At 51.0% G+C, this 19,861-nt stretch overlaps 1 protein-coding gene across 8 annotated transcripts in view; it reads left to right on the top strand.

Moving 5' to 3' along the window:
• The window catches only part of PCBP3 (poly(rC) binding protein 3), a 43,545-nt gene extending 41,377 nt beyond the window's left edge, over window positions 1-2,168 (top strand). For all 8 annotated transcript variants that reach the window (XM_054381505.1, XM_054381498.1, XM_054381499.1 and 5 more), the window contains 2 exons: window positions 114-283; window positions 2,132-2,168. In XM_054381505.1, coding sequence (XP_054237480.1) covers window positions 114-283; window positions 2,132-2,168 — 207 coding nt within the window. The remainder of the gene's footprint in view (window positions 1-113; window positions 284-2,131) is intronic.
• Window positions 2,169-19,861: the final 17,693 nt, after the last annotated feature.

The following is a 19,861-nucleotide window of genomic DNA, read 5'->3' on the forward strand; positions in this document are numbered from 1 at the left end:
CCAGGGCAGAGGGAGGAAGGCTTCTGGCTGGCACCATGCCGTTGTGCTCGTGTCCCACCGGTGACTGCCAGGGTTGCCGCTTCTCAGACCTTCCCTCCATGCTTTTTTTCTAGCTAATAGGCTGCATAATCGGACGCCAAGGGACCAAAATCAATGAAATTCGGCAGATGTCAGGAGCGCAGATCAAAATCGCCAACGCCACGGAAGGGTCATCGGAGCGCCAAATTACCATCACAGGAACCCCTGCAAACATCAGCCTCGCGCAGTACCTCATCAACGCCAGGTGAGACCCCCCTCGCCGACCTCTGCCGCCTCCTGACACAGCTGAACCCATCCTGCTGACATGGTGGGAGCAGCGCTCACTCCCAGTGCCATGGGCCAGGGGGTGCTTCCTGAGGCTGGCTGGGAAGGATGGTGGCTCTCTGAGTCCTCTGAGTGGCAACCAGACATCACCAGCAGGACCTCTACCCCCAGCTGGCACTTTGGCTGGGGACCGGGAGCTGCTTCGCTGGCAGTGGAGCGGCTGCGGGTTGCACCGGTCACCTGCCCACCCACCACCCTCGCTCAAGGATTTTGCTGGTGGGTTGGCAAAATCGCTGCCGTCCTTCCCTGCAGACGAGGCAGGGGACAGGGACGGGGATGGAACTGAGCCAGTGGTGGGGAGGCGTCTCTTGGGACCTGCTCACTGGGATCCCTGCATCACTTACTGTCATCTCAGAGCTTTTTCCACATGCTTCCAGGCCTCCCAAAGGCTGTCATAGAATCCTAGAATGAATCATAGAATGGTAGGTGTTGGAAGGGACCTCTGGAAATCATCTAGTCCTCCATCCAGTGAAAATAATCAGTCCAATAAATGCAAGATGGGAACAGCCTGATTGCTTCCTTTTCATGATAAAAAGCTTGGCACAGCAGGACTTTGGAGGAGCCAAAGGTTCCCAGTACTGCCTCTGGCTGGGAGGCAACACTGCCCATGCTATGGGGGCCTGAGGGTCTGGCAAGGGACTGCAAGGGGAGTGTAAAGGGGAAGTGTAACTGGAGAGGGCTTGGGGACCAGTTCTGTGCTGATGATAAGCCGTGTCCAGGGTGCTCATGCAGACCTGTTTGCCTGCATCTGCAGGCTTGTGGATGGGAAGCTTAAGTGAAGACAGGGTCTTTCACTGACTTCAAGCCCAACTGGCATGGCTGTGTAAGCCGAGGCCATTCACCTGTCTGTGCCCTCTACCACAGGCAGAGCTGGTGCGGTGCCAACCAGCCATCAGCCCAGGATGCACATGTCTGAAGGAGGCTGCTGGCAGGGTCCTGAGGACAAGGGGCTGTTGGCAGCAACTCTGACATTCAATGGGGTGTGGGCTGGGAGCATCGGTGAGGTCTGTAAGTGCTTTCTCCTCCTTGCACCCAACCCACCTCAGCCTTGACCCGCAACAGATGTCCACCATCCCATCCTGCCCTGCTGTCCTGCTGCCTGCACCCATGGCACCTTTCCATCCACTCAGGAGAGGGATGGGGCTGGCCCCATGCCCATGGGCACATCTGAGTGGCTTTCCCCCCAGCTCCTTGCCAATCCCCCTAACCTCCTGAGACAAGAGAAAGAAAAGAAAAACGAGCAGCTCTTCATTACTGGGAAGGGCTGACTGAACTGCAGCCTTTGCTGTGGCAGAAGCAGCGATGACCTGGTGAAGGGCCGGATGGGGCATAGCTCAGCCTCTCCAATAGTTTCAAAAAACAGAGCAAAATGAAAAAGCCAGGGGAGCTAGGACAGCTGCCTATTCTCCATGGAAAGAATGCTGGTAGAAGTGAAGCCATGTGTTGGGATGTCTCCTGCCAGCACCCCTGGTGGGTGGCATCTCTGCCACAGCACAGTGCCAGAGATGGGCATTACCTGGCAGCAGTGAGAAGAGGAGAAGGCAGCTGGTCCTTGAGCTGGCTCTATGCCATGGCTCCCTGTGCCCTTGGGGACACCCAAGCCCCCTGCACTCATGCCACCCAGTGATGCTCTGCCGCCCGCTTGAGTGGCGCATAGGCAAGAGGAGGAGCGCTGCCCCGCACGGTCTTCGTTTTCTTTTCTGCTCTGGTGATTAAGTGCTTGTTTTTGTCTCCCCCCTGTCCCTCTCTCTGCCCCTGTCTATTCTAGGCTGACGTCTGAGGTCACTGGAATGGGCGCACTCTAATTTCCACCCACCATCCTCCACTCCGCACCACCCGACCCTCTCCAGCCACCGGCACTCCACCCAGCCTGTACTGCCTGTACATTTACCGTCTTCCCTTTGCCTCCACAGATACTCTTTTCTTTACTAACAAATATATCTCTCTATATATATATCTCTATAAACACACATGCATATGCACACACTGGAATGTTTCTTTAAGAGCTCCTTACTGTGCTCCTGAGGCTGCTCCCGAACTCTTTGGTTATGGTCCTTGTTTTCTGCGTATGGTATTAATGCTTCATCTGCTTTGTTGGGGGGTTTGGGGGCGGGGGGGAGGTTGATTTTTTTTCTCTGCTGGTGAGATTTCAGATGATGATGGGGTCTCTAGTGTCAGTCTAGTGTAGCTACTTTTTTACACATTTGAGTTGACATTGGTGGTACTTGCTGTAGCCTATGGACTAGTGATGCCACCCAGATCTGTGCCTGCTTCAGAGTACTTACTTTTCTCTCCCTTCTTCCTTTGATGCTCCCTCTTCCTTCGCTTTGCTTGACCTGGCTCACCTTTGCAACCTCACATCCCTGCCCTCAGGATAAGGTGTAGTTTTCACCCCATGTTATTTGCTAAGCAGAACGTGCAGGAGCCAAGCCAACACATGGGTCCACCTGCAGACTTCTCTCTTTGCAGCATGGCAGGGTCCAGACAAGCCATTTTTCATACTGAACAAAGGGTATCACACACACACAAATGGCTCTCTTTTTTTAACTAACAAGCAACTGGAAATGGGAAGAATTCAGCTGTATGAGACTCACAGCCCCCCCAGGGGCCTTTGAAAGCACTCTTTTTACAATTCCCCACATGCAAAACCTTTGGATGATAGCTCAGGAAGCTCTGTGAGCTGGCTGTGTTTGTCATTGTGTTCAATAAATGTCTGTGCAGCTCTGCTACCGATGGGCTCCGACTGTTCTTCTCCTGGGTCGCTCCACCATCTCCAGCACCATTGTTCCCTCTGCATCCTTCCACATTTTTTTAGCTATTTGGAGGGAAGGTGGGTGTTGTCTACAAACCCATCATCATCATCATCTTTTTTTTTTTTTAATCTTATTTAAAGAGTGTCCCCATAAGCAATGCACTTCCTAAGTGATTCTGGGCTTTCTGTTTTTTTAAAATGGAGGGTATTTGGCTTGCATAATGCTTTGGTTTTCCTTAAGATTAATTTACAACAAACATCTCTCACTGTTCCCTTGTCTGGACAAATCTGCCATGTCTGTGTCCCACACCCTTCCCCAAGACTCTCTATGCCCTTTCCTGCCTTCTACTTCCAGGCTTTACCTCTCTCTCCTACCCCTCAAACAGGGAAACAAATATATTTTCCATCCATTAATTTCCTAGTGTACAAAATGTTTGGTACACATTTTTCCTGTATTGCAAATGAGGGGGATTGTGGTACCCCATGTCCCCAGGCAGTGAACGCAGCCACACGGTGTGTTTTTGCACTGTACCATATGGGAAATATATTGTTTTTCCAGGTGAGCCCAAAGAGTTCATGGCTTTTCCCTCTTCTCCTCCAGTGCAGGCACGCACTGCTGGCAGCTCTCCTCCCTTCTCCTGCTGGTATGCTGGACCACTTCTCCTGTAGCTGGTGCTGACTGTTCAGCACTCACACGGGGCTCTGGTGGGGACCCTAAGTAGTGCCACTGGAGTGGCACTTAGTGCCCTAAGTAGTGGAGCCAAGGATGGCCAGGGAGTTTTGGGCTGCAGCCACAGCACAGGGGCTGGTGCAGCTGCTTGGCAGCTGGCAGGGATGGTAACACAGCTCTGAGAGGGCAAAGGGAATGAGTTTGCTTGAATAAGACTGCAGCTGTCTGCTACCTGTGTGTATCAGTCAGCATCCTCACCTCCTCTCAGAGGTCCATTCCCTCAGTCCAGGGGCCCACTGGTGACAAAGCTCCAGAAAGGTGGAGGGGCCTGCCAGCCCCTGTTGCTAAGCATCAATGATTTGCTCAGCTTAGGTGTTGTAAAACTCAAGAATGTCCAGCTCTTGGGAGCATTTTAAGCTTCTGCATTTAAAGATGTTTTCAGCTTCCTCATATGATGTTTTGCTGCCTGTTCCCAACCCCTTTGCTCTGCTCTCCCTGGAAGTTTGGATTCAACTGTGCCTTTCAAATCCAGTAACCAGCATCCCTTTATTTCCTTTTCAGGGGAGCACAGGTGCTTTGGGCAGTGCTACAGGGGCTCAGGTGGAGCCAATAACATCTCCTGGCAGCAGCCCCATCTTGTATTTGTACTGATGCTGGAGGAAGGAGGAAGCCAAGGCACCAAATGTTGCCTTCCCTAAGTTGCCAATTGGGCAGAGCAAGAGCAGTCAGCCGTGGGCAACTGACACTCCTCACACTCTCCTGTTGCTCATGCTGGTCTAGCCCAAGTATTTTTTTTTTTGTTGTTGAAAGAAGAAAGTATGTGTGAGACCCAGCAGGAAAATAATGACCCATCAGTGTGCTAGAGCCTGACATCCCACTGCCACCACCCTCCAAGCAAAGGGATGGCAGCCAGTGACTGGGGGTGATTCACCCCTTGGAGACAGATGGTGCATGGAGAGCAGCAGCCCATCCCTCTGTGGCTCAACTCTCCCATGGGGCTTTAGGACAAGCCAGAGCATGAGTAGGTCTTGAAGGTGATGGAGGCACATGCAAAGCAATCAAAGTGTGTGGCAGGAGCAGACTGCCTCTTTCTGCATTTCTTGGCATTTAGGAGCGCTTTAAAGCTCTGGCACACAAGGCACAGCCAGCAATCAGCAGCATCATGTTGACCAAGACTGAGAAATCCATCAGGAGTCAAAGTGCTTGTGGGGTTTGTATATGTGTGGGGTGTTATGCCCTGAGTAAGGCAGAGAACCTTAACAGTGTGCTAATAGATGTGGAAATGGCTTTGCATAGAGACCTGTGTTTTCTGCTGATTGCACCTGCCCTGAATTTCTTTGCTGCTCATGTGCTGTGCTCCCTGAGCTATTCCCTGCTTCCACTAAGACAATGCTGCCCAAGCCAGCAACTGCCAGATTGGGTCTGGCAGGTGCAACCAAGCTCAGAGGCTACTAGAGAGGAGGAGCAGACTGCAGTAATACCTCTACACCCATGCCCATGCCAGCAAACCTGGAAGATAACATCCTCCTCTGGGCACCATCCCCATCCTAGCCTGCTCAGTAAGGCTGTGCCTGCTGGTAAATCCACTGCAGGAATCGATGGGAGGTCAGATGCAGGCGTTGCTCTGGCATCAGGCAAGTTCCAAGCTGTTGTATCGAGCCACAAGCTGCAGCAAAGCCCTGGGCTCGTGGGAGCGCTCTGGGCAATGGTGAATAGGCCACTGTGGGACAGTTCCAGTGGTAGTGGTCACCTTATGAGAGTGCTGTGTCCTTGCAGCCTTGGCTCTGTATGGAGCCACAGGAGAGTGTCACAGATATTGCAGGACCTAGGTACAAAGCAGTGCTGCTCAGGATGGGCTTTTTAAGGAGTTAGTAAAATGTGCTGTCCTGGGGGTCAGAGAGAGGGCTGGGGTTTGCCTTCTCCCTTGTGGCATTTCAGCTCACTTTATCCAAATGATGGCTACTTGCATGATCATTTAATCTTGAGATATTTCTAAGCGACTTGAGCCTCGATGTACCAAAGGGATCACAATTCTGCTTCATGCTCTGATATAGCACGGGAGTTTCAGTTTAGCTATCTGGAGACCATTTATAAAAAAAGCCTCTAGAGTGACTCTAGCTGGGAAATGCAAACCCTCCTGCAAATGAAGCCAGGGGTTACTCAGACTAGGCATGCAAATAATGACACATCTATACTGAGCCCCTGTTGCTCAGGAACCCCCTCCTCAGCGTAGGGAGAGATAGCGCTTGGCCTGCTACCTCTCTCTGCTGTGCATCTAGGTTTCAGAGGATGTGGGAGGAAGCTGAGGTCTTTGCTGTAGGGCTGGAGAGAGGGGAGCCTGCAGAAAGCATTGGGTGGAATCCTGAAGGAAAGGGCACAGTGAAGGATGCTGGTGTGGCCAAGGCATCCCTCCTTCTGACATTATCCAAACCTTTGACTTTGCAACATCCCTTAAGGGTCAAGTTATTTTGCAGAAGAAAAAACAAACAAGCAAACAAAACCCCCCACAAAACTCCAGTATCATGTGGGAACCTAGCAGTTTACTTACCATAATTTGGGCTTGGAAAAGGTCTGGAGAAAGAGGTTCTTAAATAATTGCAGCATTGCATCAGAGCATGTTGGTGGCAGCAATGATAAGAAAAAAAGGACAAGGAATGTGTTAAACTCTGCTTTGATTTTCTTGGTATGGCTCAAAAGGAGATTTACTGTTTTCTTTGGAAGGAACCTCAATGTTTTGCTTTTTCTTGTGATATGTCTTGGATTTGCATCTTATTTGAACTTGAAATGCTCCGGTGATGCATCTACAGCCATGCCACTGGGAAAAACTCTAATACTGGGTGAACATCCCAGTTAATCAATAGAATAGCTTTAGTGCATTGTGTTTCTCTCTCAAAGGCAATGCAGTTTATCCAAACAGAATGATTCAACAATTCTGGAAGTAACCAACTTGGTATTAGTCAGTTAAACTCTTTGGGAATGCATTATTTTGTGGGAAATTATTACTTTGGCAGGAAAGTGTCGGTCCAGTGCCCTTTGAGCATGGTGGCTCTCCAGAGAGGGGCCAGCTGACGTCTGTGCTTGGCCCCTTGGGCCTCAGCTGAAGGTCTCTGCTCCCCCCTTGTATTCTTCCCAGGTCATGCTCCCAAAAATTAAGTGTCTGGAGTATTGTCATGTACATATTTTTTTTTCTCATAGACTGTATTTACAAATCTAGTACATAACGAGGTTAAAAAAAATAGATTGTTTGCCCTAAGGGAAAGTGACTTTCACTAGGAAGACTCTTTAACTTTAATACTCTCTTTTAGTTGTAATTCATTTTTTTTATGCATTCATGCTAGTCACTTTTAATTATGCTAATGTCAAGCTTATCGTCCATTAGCAAGGGTAATTCCACCCCTCCAGTGCCAGCAGAGATAGGTTTTCTGGGGAACTGCTCTGTGCAGTGAGAGGAATGAATCCTTAATCTCAGTTTCTCCTCATCCACAGGGATGGAACATGGGCTTGGTGAAAACCCTTTCAGACACCTTTCTCATGCCATTTGCATAAGAGGACAGCCCAGCAGCTCATCTCCCCTAATCTTGCCTGGCTGCCACCTCCAGCCCCAAGGGGGTACTCTGGTCCTCAGCTCTGCTGGTCACTAGGTGTCCCCCTTGACCAGCTCTTTGCATCAATCCCGCAACTGGGATGTGGGCAATGTTTGGATGTTGAGTGCTCCCAGGCTCTACTCTGCTTGCAGAAGAATTGTCATGCTGCTGGACATGAAAAGGGAGGGGGTATATGTGTACACCCAAAAGGGTGACCAGCAGTGACATCCAGCTAGCAGACGGCTGGCTCTGTGTCCTGCTGCAGGAAAGATTCTATCTGTTCTGGGGCCTTCATGGAGACAGCATTAGCCTGTCTGAGCAAGCACATATCGTTAGCAGCTGCCTTGGCCATGGGTGTCTCCATGCTCTCTGGTTATACTGGTTGTGCCAAGGGACAAGGTTGGCAGCACAAGCCTCTGCCTTACACTGGCCCAAGCCCATTCAGTCTCCCTGGCCTGGCATTTTGCAACAGAAAGACAAGGTTTTGCCAAAGAGGGCCGAAGGGTCTCCATCCCTCACTGTCCCCAGGAAGGTCAGTGTGTGCAGTCAGGGTGTGCTGAGCCTTGGCAGAAGCATCTGCAGCTGCTGTAAGCAGAGAGCTCAGGGTGGAACGACTCGCAGAAAGGTTACAATCTCAGTACAATTCCCCTGCTCTCGTGCTGGATATTGCTGGGATCCCGCTGGGACTCTGCCTAGGGGGTTATTTTTGCTTTCCCTTCAAAAACAATGCAGCTGCAGGTCTTAATCTGCTGCGTTATGCATTGAGCCCCAGGCCTCCGTCCAAAGGGTAACGTGGCAGTGACTTTTAGGAAGTACTGAATGTACCAGATGTGCAACTCCTTCAGCTCCAGATGTGCAGCCCCCCTCTCTCCCACTCCGCCTCGGCACAGTCGTCCTGCAAAATGGAACAAGAGTCACTGGATTGCTCAGAAAGCATCCTGAAGACTAAATCTATCCAAGTGCAAAACCAGACTGGCTCTGGATTCCCACACCCGTGTTTAGGCAGTTTAACCACAGGGATGTCTCTTTCCAGAAATGATGCTTGCGCTGGCTCCTCACATGGGGAACAGAACCAGCTAGGATATGAGCAAGATAAAAATGGAGTGGCAGGAGAAGGCTTGTTTCTGAGCCCCATGCTGAACTGCAGCCTGTCTCTGATTTAAAATGTGTGTGCTGTTTCTAGAAGGAACTGCTTTGATCTTGAAAGGAAAAGCCAGGGTATGCATGAGGACTTGAGTATTTGAAGCACTCTTTGAGTGCTGTGTTCTGGTTCCCTACAGGCAATGTCTCAGTGGCATTATCTATTCCTAGAAGAAATCCTGGATCTAAAAGTGTTTGTGTTCAGATGAGAAAGTTCATGAGCACTGCTTGGCTCTGGAGACTCTCTGGATTTTCATGCTTCAGATAAGACTCCTGGGCATGGGATGCTCCAGGGAGGCATGGGCATGGCAGCACAATAGCAACAGGCCACCAGCCAGCTGGCAGCACAGCCAAGCACAAAGAGCTTGGGGAGAGTGGGCCGGAGGGATGGAGCAGCATTACTGCTGAATTCAGGGTTGCACGCATGGCTTAGGGTCAAACCACAATGGAAATCCACCAGGATTTCCCAGTGCAAAGGAGAGAAGGATAGCTTCATGATGTGTTCACTCGAAAGCTCTCATTTAGTGGTGTGGGGTTTTTTTGTGGGGATCTTCAGGGAAGAGCTCCCATGTAGACATTGCAATGATGAAAGCTCAGGCTGTGGTTTACCCAAGGGATGTTACTGTGTGCTACTTAGCTCACAACTGTGCTCCCAAATCTCTTACGGGCTGCAGAGGAACAGTGCACTGCTTGTCACTGCCTACAAAAAGCTAGGTAAAGATGCAAACCTCAAGTAGATTTTGCCTCCAAGCATTTCAGGTTGAAATGTGCAGGATGGTGCAGTGTGGTGTGGACAGTGGTGTGGATTGAAAACCGGCTGAAGGACAGAGGGTTGTGGTCAGCGGCACGGAGTCTAGCTGGAGGTCTGTAATAAGTGGTGTTCCCTAGGGGTCAATACTGGGTCCAGTCCTGTTCAATATACTTATCAACAACTTGGATGAAGAAATAGAACGTACCCTCAGCAAGTCTGCTGATGACACAGAACTGGAAAGGGTGGCTGACACATCAGAAGGCTGTGGGGCCCATCCAGCATGACCTGGACAGGCTGGAGAATTGGGCAGAGGGTAACCTTATGAAATTCAACAAGGGCAAGTGTAAGGTACTGCACCTAGGAAGGAATAACCCCCATGTATCAGTATGGGTTACTCTACTGCAACGCAGCTCTGTAGAAAAAGACCTGGGAGTCAGGGTGGAGAACAGAATGACCACGAGCCAGCAATGTGCCCTTGTGGCCAAGAAGGCCAATGGCATCATGGGGTACATCACGAACAGTGTGGTCCCCAGGGCCGGAACCTCAAGAAGGGCTATCCTCTCCCTGTACTCTGCCCTGGTGAGGCCATACCTAGAGAGTGTGTCCAGTTCTGTGCTCCCCAGTTCAAGAAGGACAGGGAACTGCTTGAGAGGGTACAGCAAATGGCTATGAAGATGATTAGGGGAGTAGAATAACTGTCTCATGAAGAAAGGCTGAGGGATTTGGGGCCTTTTATCCTAGAGGAGAGAAAGCTGGGGTGGGGTTGGGGCCTCTTCCCAATGCTTATAAATACTTAAAAAGGTGGGAGTCAGGGGGATGGGTCTGGTTATTTTTTTCATTGGTGCCCAGTGACAGGATAAGAAATAACAGACACAAACTTGAACATAGGAAGTTTCATCTAAACATGAGGAGGAACTTTATTTTGAGGATGGTAGAGCACTGGAACAATCTGCCCAGAGAGATTGTGGAGTCTCTATCTCTGGAGTAATTCAAAACCCACCTGGACAAATTCCTGTGCAACCTGCTCTAGGTGAACCTCCTCTGGCAGGTGTGTTGGAGTAGACAATCTCCAGAGGTCCCTTCCAACCTCTATCATTCTATGATTCTGTGTTTCTGTAATGCTTGAGGGGTCATTTGGACTGAAAATGTATTTGCTCGTGTGCATATGCTTGTGTACTGGGGATGCAAGCTTCAGGCTGTGATGCCAATCTCCTCTGACCTGGGGCAGCCAGGAGCTGTGTGATCATGACTCCTTGTTAGCCAGAACACAGACAGGGTGTGCCTTTTTTTTCCCTTAGCATAGAGCCAAGCACAAAACCCACTCACAGGCTTTTTCCTATTCATAGTGAGAGACTGGGCACGAGTGCGCACTCTTCCCCAGTGCTCCTCTGCTGGCTCGTGCCCATCACCCCCAGCCCTTCAATGCACTCACCCTTGCCCATCAACCCTATGCTGATGGGAGAAGGGAGCAGCACAAGCTCACATCAGTCACCATCCTTGCAGACATATCTGCAGGTTAGTGAAAGGCCAGCAGAGAGAAGGAGAGAAGTAGGCAGGGGTTACTCAGCCCACAATATGTGATGTGGGGTCAAGGCATTTTCCCTCCACAAAGCTTGTGGCCTCAACATGCTTGGATGGCTCCTCTGGAGTTCCCAAGAAGACACTCTCCAGGAAAAGCCCACAAAGTAAAGTCAGGACAGCCACCTTGGCTCACTCTGCAGCTCAGGGTGTTCATGTAGGATATGTTCAAGTGAAAGCTTCAGCGGAAAAGGGAAATCTGTGTTTGTGCAGCAGAGCTCAGCCTGGGTATGGCTTGTCCAGGCTTGGTCTTCAAGGCGTGGGTGATTTCAGCAGCCTGGTGGAGAGCTGCTCAGGGTATTTCACAGGGCTATGTATCTGCAGAACTAAATCCATGGCTGGGCCTGGGAGGGGGAGGCACCAGTGTTGGAGCCTCAGCTGACCATTTCCCTTCATTGACTCCCCTAGCTCTCCAGACCCTGATCCTCATGGGAGAAATACCTTCACCGCCTGACTGGAGCATCGCCACCAACATGGGGCCACTGGCTGACGCTTGAGTCCTACCTGAAGACACCTACAGCTTCCCATGAGCTTCTCCCTCTCCTCCGTGGCACCCTCCGGGGCAGCTGCCTGAAGCCCCCTGCCCGTGGCTGCACAGACCCCGCTCCCTTGGCTGTGGCACAGTGCAGCAGTGGGACAGGGAGGCTCAAGCAGCAGCTCGCAGGAGGACAGCAGCTTGCAGCCAACGTGCAGCAGTATCTGCTTCTGCAAGCAAGCATTTCCCCATTGCCCCTCTCTGCGCTTCCTTATCATCCCCTCACTCCCTGCTGCTTTGCAATGTATTTTGTGGCTTATTTGTGTAAATGCAATAAAGCTTTTGTTGCTTGAGGTGCTCTCCATGGTTAGTGGGAAGAGGTTGAGGTGGGAGCAAAAAGCATGTCTCCAGCGGATGTCCACACTGCTCAGCTGGTACATCCATGGTGTGAGCAGTGCGGCATCCATAGTGAGGCAGGTGGGATGCTGTGGGGTGGCTCAATGGTGCAAAAGCTTTTGTAATCCCTGGAAGGGTTAATGGGAAAACTCAGCCCATGAGGCCTGCAAAGCATACCACAACTAGCTGGAAAAAAGGCCTCAGAGCGCTGGCTCTGCTCAGCATCAGGAAATGATCCTGTGCATGAATGGGGCTGCCAGAAGGGGAGGGGAAACGGGATGGGGGGGAGCGCTGTGAAGAAAATCCAGAGCTTTGCCCAAAGGTGGCAGTGTCCAGGATTCATTATCTATTGAGAGATGTGCTCATAGCAAGCATGAGTCACTGCCAGGCCCCCTATGGGAGCAGCCCACAGCAGAGGCAGACAGCAATTCAGTCTGGGCTGCCCATCCACTTTGTCCCACACAATGGCAGCTCTCACACCACCACGCCACCTCCCTGGGCTGCCACACATCATCCCCAGACCTTGGAGCAGAACCAGTACTATTTTGGGCTATACTGGGGCATGAGTTTTCTCCAGGACGCTTAATTTCTCACTCAAGAGGCAATGCCAGTGATGCCGCTCCCTGCCATGCAATCATGCCTTTGGGTAAACCCATCCTCAAGCAGCAGCTATCACCTCATGATGATTAGAAATGGAGCTGCTTGCTTCACCCCCAGCTCTGCATGTTAGAGGGGTCTCCATCACCAGTTGGTCCAGCCCCGGGACTGAAGGGTAGCTAGGCAGCCAGACAAAGCCAGCACTGCCTGTCCAAACCTCTGTCCCATGGGGAAATGAAGGCATAAATGCCCATTGCAACCTTTTTCTCCACTTGGAGTTGTATTTTCCACATTGCACATCACCCATGCTCCCATTTGGCCATGTGCAGATGGAGCAGCAAGACAGGCAGGCAGCCCCTGTGGGTTCCAGCACCTGGGCAAGCCCAAGTGTTACTTTTGCTTTTCACCCTGCTAAATCTCCAGAGAGCAATACCCTCAAATCTGCATGAGTGCTGGTGCTTGCCCCAAGTGCCTGTGAGTGGGAAGTCTTCACCTTGTGAGGTACACCCTTGGTTCAGGGGTCTAACCTCATGGCCAATCTGACTGGTCATGTAGAGAGGTGTCAGCCTGTGGCACCATCTGGGGCCCTCTCAGTCAGCTTGTAGTCAGAATTATGGGCCCAAAGGCAAAAAACATGCTTGTCCCTATCCCAGGTATTGATCTGTACCCCCAGACCATCCTCAGGTAAAAAAGGCACCCTTGCCAGCTTGCAGAAAGCCAGGGTGCTTCCACAGTAAAAAGCAGCTGACACTGTTGTTAAAGGCACACTGTTACCTTGCCTGAGATGGCAAATTTGCCTGCTTCACACATCTCTGCATTTCATGTGAGGTGACATGGCAAAGTTTGCTGAGAACGCACACTGCAGCCTGCATTGGCTGTCATGGTGTGCTGGTGCCTAGGTGCCACAACCAGCCTGGCTCAGTTCCTGGCTCAGACCTGACACCCACTTTACAATCAAAAACAGGTTTTCTGGATTTCTCCTGCTCCAGCAGCTGGTCATATGCTTTGGCTTAGAGATAGACCTCTGTCCAAATTCTTGTCCCATTCCTCGCATCAGCGGCACCATGGAGATCCTCCCAAAGATGCGTGCCACTAGCTAAACCTTGTGCGTCACCAGCTAAAACTTGTGCTTGAGGAAACAGCTTGGCTTGGGGCTCCTTTCACACCTCACATGGCCTTGCACAGTGCTGGGAGACAGTACCAGAGACAGCCCAAGGGTGAACAGCCCAAAGAAAGGAGCTGCTCAAGCTGTGAGTGCAAACACCTGGAGCTCAGCCCCAAATACTGCTGCCCACGCAGAGGGCTTGAATCCCTGCACCTGTTGGAGAGGTGGGATGTGGAAGCATGTTAATCACTTAGCCACTAATGTTCTTCACCTGCATGCCCTGGCTTTTCCTCCCTGTGAAGGCATTATGGGATGCAAATGCCCCACATCCCTTTCCATTTTCTCTAGCCCTCTGCTGTGGGGCAGCTTGTTGTAGCATTCAGTGGTTTCCTCCTGAGAGGATGTGTTTGGAGATTCGAAAAGCTTGTTTACCTTTGGCTGTTCCTCCAAAAAAGTTAAACAGTGAAGGAGAAATGCTTATCTTTATGACCTGCTGGGATTTCCCTTGCTGCTGCTTGTGCTTCGAGCCTCTGGTATGCTGTCTCCTCATTAACCCCTGCTTCCATTCCAGGATGGAGCAGCTCAGCCTCTTCTTGTGTGCCCTGTGCTCCAGCCTCTTGGTCAGCCTGATGACATTTTAAAAGGTGGCTGCTCCTGTCCCTTTGCAAGGAGGCTGTTAGAGCTCTTCCAGGTAGGCTGTGTGCCTTGAGGACTGAGGGCATTCCCCCAAAGAGTGCTGCTCCTCTTCAATGGTGCCCCAGAAGGAGAGTTGTCCTCCCTGCTTCTCCTCCAGCTGTTGTCTCAGCCATGGCTAACATGGAGCCAGGGAAATAGGTCTGAGGACAGCAAAATGGCCGGGTGGTTTACATTTGCTCCTCATTGTCTGTAAAACATCTGAGGAGGATGCTTTGCACTGCTGAGAGTGGGCTGGGAAGGCATCCTTCCAGAAAGGGTAGCTGACTTGTTTTATGTTTCTAGGAAAAGAGTGCAGGCTGGATCTGGCTGTGGTGTAAAAAGAGCTCAGCTACAAGCCTTGCTGCATCCTAGGACTGCTCTCCAAAGGCAGAAGCTGGGATGGCTACTGGAGTGGTAAAAATAATGAGTATAATTGGTGCATGCTGGAAAATTGGAAAAAGAAACAGTCTGAGAAAGAGCTAACAGGGACCTCTGGGAGTCTGCCAGGCATGTGCAAGCTCCTGGGCTAAGGTGGATCATCCTCCTGGAAAAGCATGGAAGGGGTCAGTGCAGTCACTGTGCCATGAAGCCAGCTGAGGTACATTATGGTGAAGGTATCCAACAAGCATGGTAGGCTTCTGTGCTTCCTAGGGCATTGGGGCTGTCTGCCTTCACCAAGGGAAAATGAAAGCATGTTCAGGGGAATGGAGGGCACTTGAGAGCAGTGGGAAACAAAATGAAAGCAATTAGGGGTGGTCTTTAACTCTCCAGAAGACATGGGTTGTGCTATAGCAGCACTGCAGCTTGAAAGGCAAGGCAAGTGGGTGAAAGACAAGTGAGGGGTGAAAGAAGTATGGCACTGCCTAGGTATTTGGCATTATTGCTGTGTGGCTTCAGGAGAGGACAGAGAGTGCCACCAGCCTCATGTCACCCCTTCCACTCAGGGCTTGCTGGGACTAGTCCTGGGTGCTGTTGTGCACCAATGAGCTGCAGAGTATCTGTACAGATGAGGAGAGGATGTTTTAGAAGGGGTGCTGTAATCTATGGCAGAAGAAAGGTAAGTTTTCTATCCAGGTAGCTCATCTTTTTGCAGTTTAGTGAAGAAGGTTGGCCCAGCTTCTGCAAATCACAGGGCAGGGAAGCCCTGTGCTACCCCTGCATTGTGGGGTTGGGGGAGAGCTGGCACTTTCAGTCCCACCTATTGGAGCCAGGGCTGTGTCTGGAGGCTATTCTGCAGTTCCTTGAGTGCCTGCTGCCTGCCTTCCCCAGGACGATGGCTGGTGAGCAAGCTCTGCTCCCTGGGCAGAGCCCAAGTGACGTGTTTTATTGCAGAAAAACGGAAAATATTCTCCGCCCGACTGCCAGAGGGGTTAGAACGTATTTTTCCACTAAGTTTTCATGCTGTGCATGCTGGATGTGTTCCACGAGAGGCTGCGTGGGAGAGGTGGGTGCTTTTTCCCCTGTCCCAACAGCAGTGTCCCCAGGGCTGGGGGTGCCAGGGTCCAAGGGTACTGCTAATATCATGCAAACTGGCTGGGGTAAGCATAGCTGCCTGCCAAGAGCTTGGCCAGGAGCTAGTAAGTAATGATTCTTGTGCATCAACACCTCCTACCATTTCTTCTCTAGCTTTGTTAGAAAATCAGCCCCTCCCTCCGATTTTTGTTTTCTCCAAGAAGAGGACACTGCAGATGTTGCTGATCTTCCTGTTTTGGGCCTGTTTTATCCCCAAACTACAATACTCCCAACCCCAAAAAGCCTACGCTTTGGGCTGTTTCCATTTTCTGAATGAAAAGTGTAACTTTTCCCTAGAGAAAGGGAGGGGAAAGAGGCCTGAAAGTGAGTTTTGCTTTGTTCATCTTCAAGCCTCCATGGTGGGACTTTTGTCCCCGGGAGAGTGTGGGGATGCCCTTCCAAGTATCCCAAGTGCCTGACATCCTGTACCACCCTCATAAGGAAAGCATCCCTTGTGAGAGCTAGTGGGCAGAAAAAGGAGTCCAAAAGCATTATCTCCTCTCCTCTATCTCCCACGTCACATCCCCAACCTCCCTTCTCATTAGACCCTCTCATCTTTCTTAAGAAGCCAAGCCAAGCTTTCCCACAGACCCAGACAGCTATTAGAGAAATATTATTACCAGATGGTTTGTTTTTTCCACAGGCCCAGAGGCCAGCATGAGGTAACAGGGAGATTATTAACCCACCCCACACCAGCCTGCATGTGGGTCTCTGGTTTTGCTGGTGAATCTATGCCGTGTCCTGGCAGTACCAGCACACAAGAGGTCTGCAGGATGGGAAGATAGGGGATCGCTTGCACCCCATGCATGCTGGACCAGTGAGGTGGCTGGAAACCCCAGCTTCCAACCAGCAGCAGCCCCATTGGGGTGGCTTGGGAAGGCTTTGATGGGGAAGGGAAGAGCATGTGCTCAAACAGTTCTGGAAGAGAAGGAAGGGTCCCCCCAGGCCAGCTGGAACTGGTAGGAGCAAAGCGCAGCTGGCAAAGCGCAGGCAGCGGAGTTCGCGCCAGGTCAGATGATCCGGCGGGTCAGGCGGAGGAGAAGCGCCGCGTCCTGGCTGTCCTGCCTCTTGCAGGGTGCCTGCAAGCACCAGGCAAAGAAAAGGTGCAGGGGTGATGAAGGGTTTGGAAGGTGCTGCATGGCACCTGTTGGCTCTTCCACTGCATCTTTTTGCAGGTGGGGTGGACAAGTGTGAGGTCCTCTGGCTGGTGCTGCTGAGACCATTCTGTGCCTACAATAGGATGCTCACAAGGCACCACCCATCCATGCTGGGAGAGCAGCTGCAGTTGTGCCGGGAAATACGATGCTTTCCTGCTCTGCCTCCTCCTGCAGAGATCCTCTGTGGAAAGCTAAATTGTAATGTGCAGAAAAACCACAAGCCACAGTCTTTGCAGAGGGGTTTGTGGTTGACACAGCACAAAGCCCAGACCATGGCTGTTCCCTTTGGGCAGGTCTCAGTACAGACGTGGAGTGGCCAGTGGAGATGCATCCAAGTCACAAGCAAGCTTCTATACTAAGTGCGGTTTTTTTTCCTGCATCCTGTTTGTCCAGAATTGGATTAAAAGTTTATTGCTTACTGTTCAGTGCAGTGCTGTGGGATGAGACTTGGAATGGGACATCCCCTAGGGCATTCAGGCACCATGGAGGGGCTGTGGAGGGATGCTGGTAGATGGAGGGGTTCTTGTATTCATGGGGGACCTTGTGAGGCAGAACCATTGGGCTCAGCTTTCCTGGCCTCGTCTGAAGAAGGAAAAGGGGACATCTTTTATAGGCATGTGTGCTTAGATTTTGGTCATGCTGCTAGGCCCAACGACTGCAGCACTCCTGGGGATGGCGTGCAAACTGCTGTCCAGCTATCAGCTGAGTTTCTGTGAAGCTGGCTCACATTTTTCCAAGGGAATGACCATTCAATGCCCCAAGGACACTGCTGGCTGCTGGCCCTAGTTTAGCATCGAGGACCTGGAAAAGGGAATGTTTTTAAACACTTTTTAAGCTAGACACAGATCTGACCCCATAGTCTGGCCAACAGCAGAGAGTTTGTGCCTGGGTGCCAGATAACAGCCCCTGGGGCTGGTGCCTGGGTGTCGGGCAGGGAGCAGGGTCTCTAGTAGGGTAAGGGGAGTTCTGCCTTTCTGGCTTCCCATGCCAGGGTGCATGGGGTGTGATGGGCTGCAGCTGCAGGGAGCCATATACGGTCAGCAGGCGACTTGCACAAGCCATACCATTACCATTAAGTGTTTACTGGCATGGCCAGCTGGCCTCCAGCTCGCAAGGCTCTGCAGAGCTGTGGGTCTGTCCCCAGAGTGGATGTGCTTTTCCATTCCTGTACAGGGGGGCTGCGTGGGCTCTTCTCTTGCTCAAGGTAATTCTCTGGGAGCGAAGTGAGAGAGGAAGAGATAAAGCAAAGAGAAACGTCTCTGGTGTGCAGGTTCGCAGGATGCCTCTGCTGAACTGATGTATGAAGACAGGTCCCTTCCCAGCATCCCCTTCCTGGGAGCCTCTGGCTGATTTTCAAAACCCCAGGTGAGCTCTATTGTGGGAGCCGGGAGGAGGCATGCTGAAGAGCCAAATCACATCTTATCTCCTGTGAACTGTCAAGCAGCAGGATTTGTCCCTGGACTCAGTTGCTGTCTTGAAAAGCATCTTTTGTATGTTTGAGATGCCTTGGAAAATGTGGCTTTTGTCTTCTTCATCTCCTGGTGCCACCAGCACAACTCTGCAAATCTTACCCGCCTCTATGCTTGAGTGGTTATTTACACCAACCAGGTTCATGCTGGTACAATCTTTTTGGCTAGGGGAAAAATGCTTTCTTCAGCACGACATGTGGCCCTTTAGGGGCTGAAGTGTCTCTTCCCACCCCAAAACACACACACACAGGGTTTTTTCACATTTTGATGTCACTCTCCCACACTGCCCAGCCTTCTTTCAAGGAGGAGCCCTGTTGGTCTCAGCCAAAGCGTATGACACCCTGATGTTCTCCATAGGACTAGAGAATCTGTGGGGACAGGGTGCAGCAGTCCTGCCCCTGTTTGAGACCATCACTTTCTCAGCTTTCCTTTTTTCTAACATCAGCTTCCACAGGTACACCTCAATTTGTAGCATGAAAAGCAGTGCCTGTCATGCTGTTGGGTTTATGAGGTTTCAGTTCAGCATAGTATGCATTTTTTTTCCACCACTGACTTTGGATTTTGTTTATGCCAAGAGTCACCATTTGATGCATCTGCCTCAACAGTGTGGATAGCCTCCTCCACTGATGTAATTTGTAATTAGTAGAGCTACAGCTTTTTCTTTTTTTTTTCCTTTTTCTTAACTTGAGAGAACTTCCTACAGCCAAGCCTAGGACATTCACTCCTCATTGTTCACACAAAGATGCTGTCAGAGCAGTTGTGTGTGAAAGGCAGGGTGGTGAAGGTGGCAGCCAGCTTTGTGTGGCCCCATGAAGTAGTGTAGCAGGCTTCCTGCTGCCTTCATGAAACCAGCTTTTGTGTGAACTGTTTGCACTGGCTGGGTTTGTGCCATTGGCTGTTTGTCCTTTGGAGCCAACCAGGACAATCCATCAGTTTGCTATTTACTGACAGCTTTTGATCCCCTCCTCTACTTTTGGGAGCAAGTTGCAGCTGCAGCAGGATCAGCCCACAGACATTTCACCTCTCTCCCCAATAGCAATTAATGCTCCCACTGTGATGAAGGGTTTGGCTGTATCCACCTCTGGGTCTGAGTTCAGAAGCATGGGACTTGTTTCCAGTGCTGGCTATGTAGAGTGGATGGTCTACAACACTTAAGGGGGTCCTTGCTTTAGGGTCCATATCCCCACTGCTGCAGGTCCTTAGGCCTTCCTGCCATCTTACAGGGTGGCAAGATGCTCATCTCTAGGCATGCCTAAGGACTTGTGCTTTTGTTTCTCTTCCTTGAAAGCTTTGATCCCGTCCCCACTCCGTGTCCTGAGCATGGCTTGAAGTAGTTCCCAGTTTGAGGGGGTCCCTGTGAGGTTTTTTTTTTCCTCAGCTTGCCCGTCAGGTTACTGACTCAGTTGAGTAGAAAACCCTGAAAGTCAGAGGTGCTTCTCCAAAAATATGGTGTCCCCATGTTGCTTCCATGCCTGGATGGCCATGACACAGCTCCAGCTCTGCCCTGTGGTGGAGATTTCCCTGGTTAGCAAAACACCCCAGGTCAGGTCTCATGCAGGTGGGGCTGTGATGGTAATACTTGCTCCCTGACCCAGCTTTCTTGGCCCTCGAGCCAGGAGGGAGCAGTCTGGCAAGCG

The sequence above is a fragment of the Indicator indicator genome, chromosome 5 (genome assembly GCF_027791375.1).
Source record: "Indicator indicator isolate 239-I01 chromosome 5, UM_Iind_1.1, whole genome shotgun sequence".
NCBI classification, from domain to species: Eukaryota; Metazoa; Chordata; class Aves; order Piciformes; family Indicatoridae; genus Indicator; species Indicator indicator.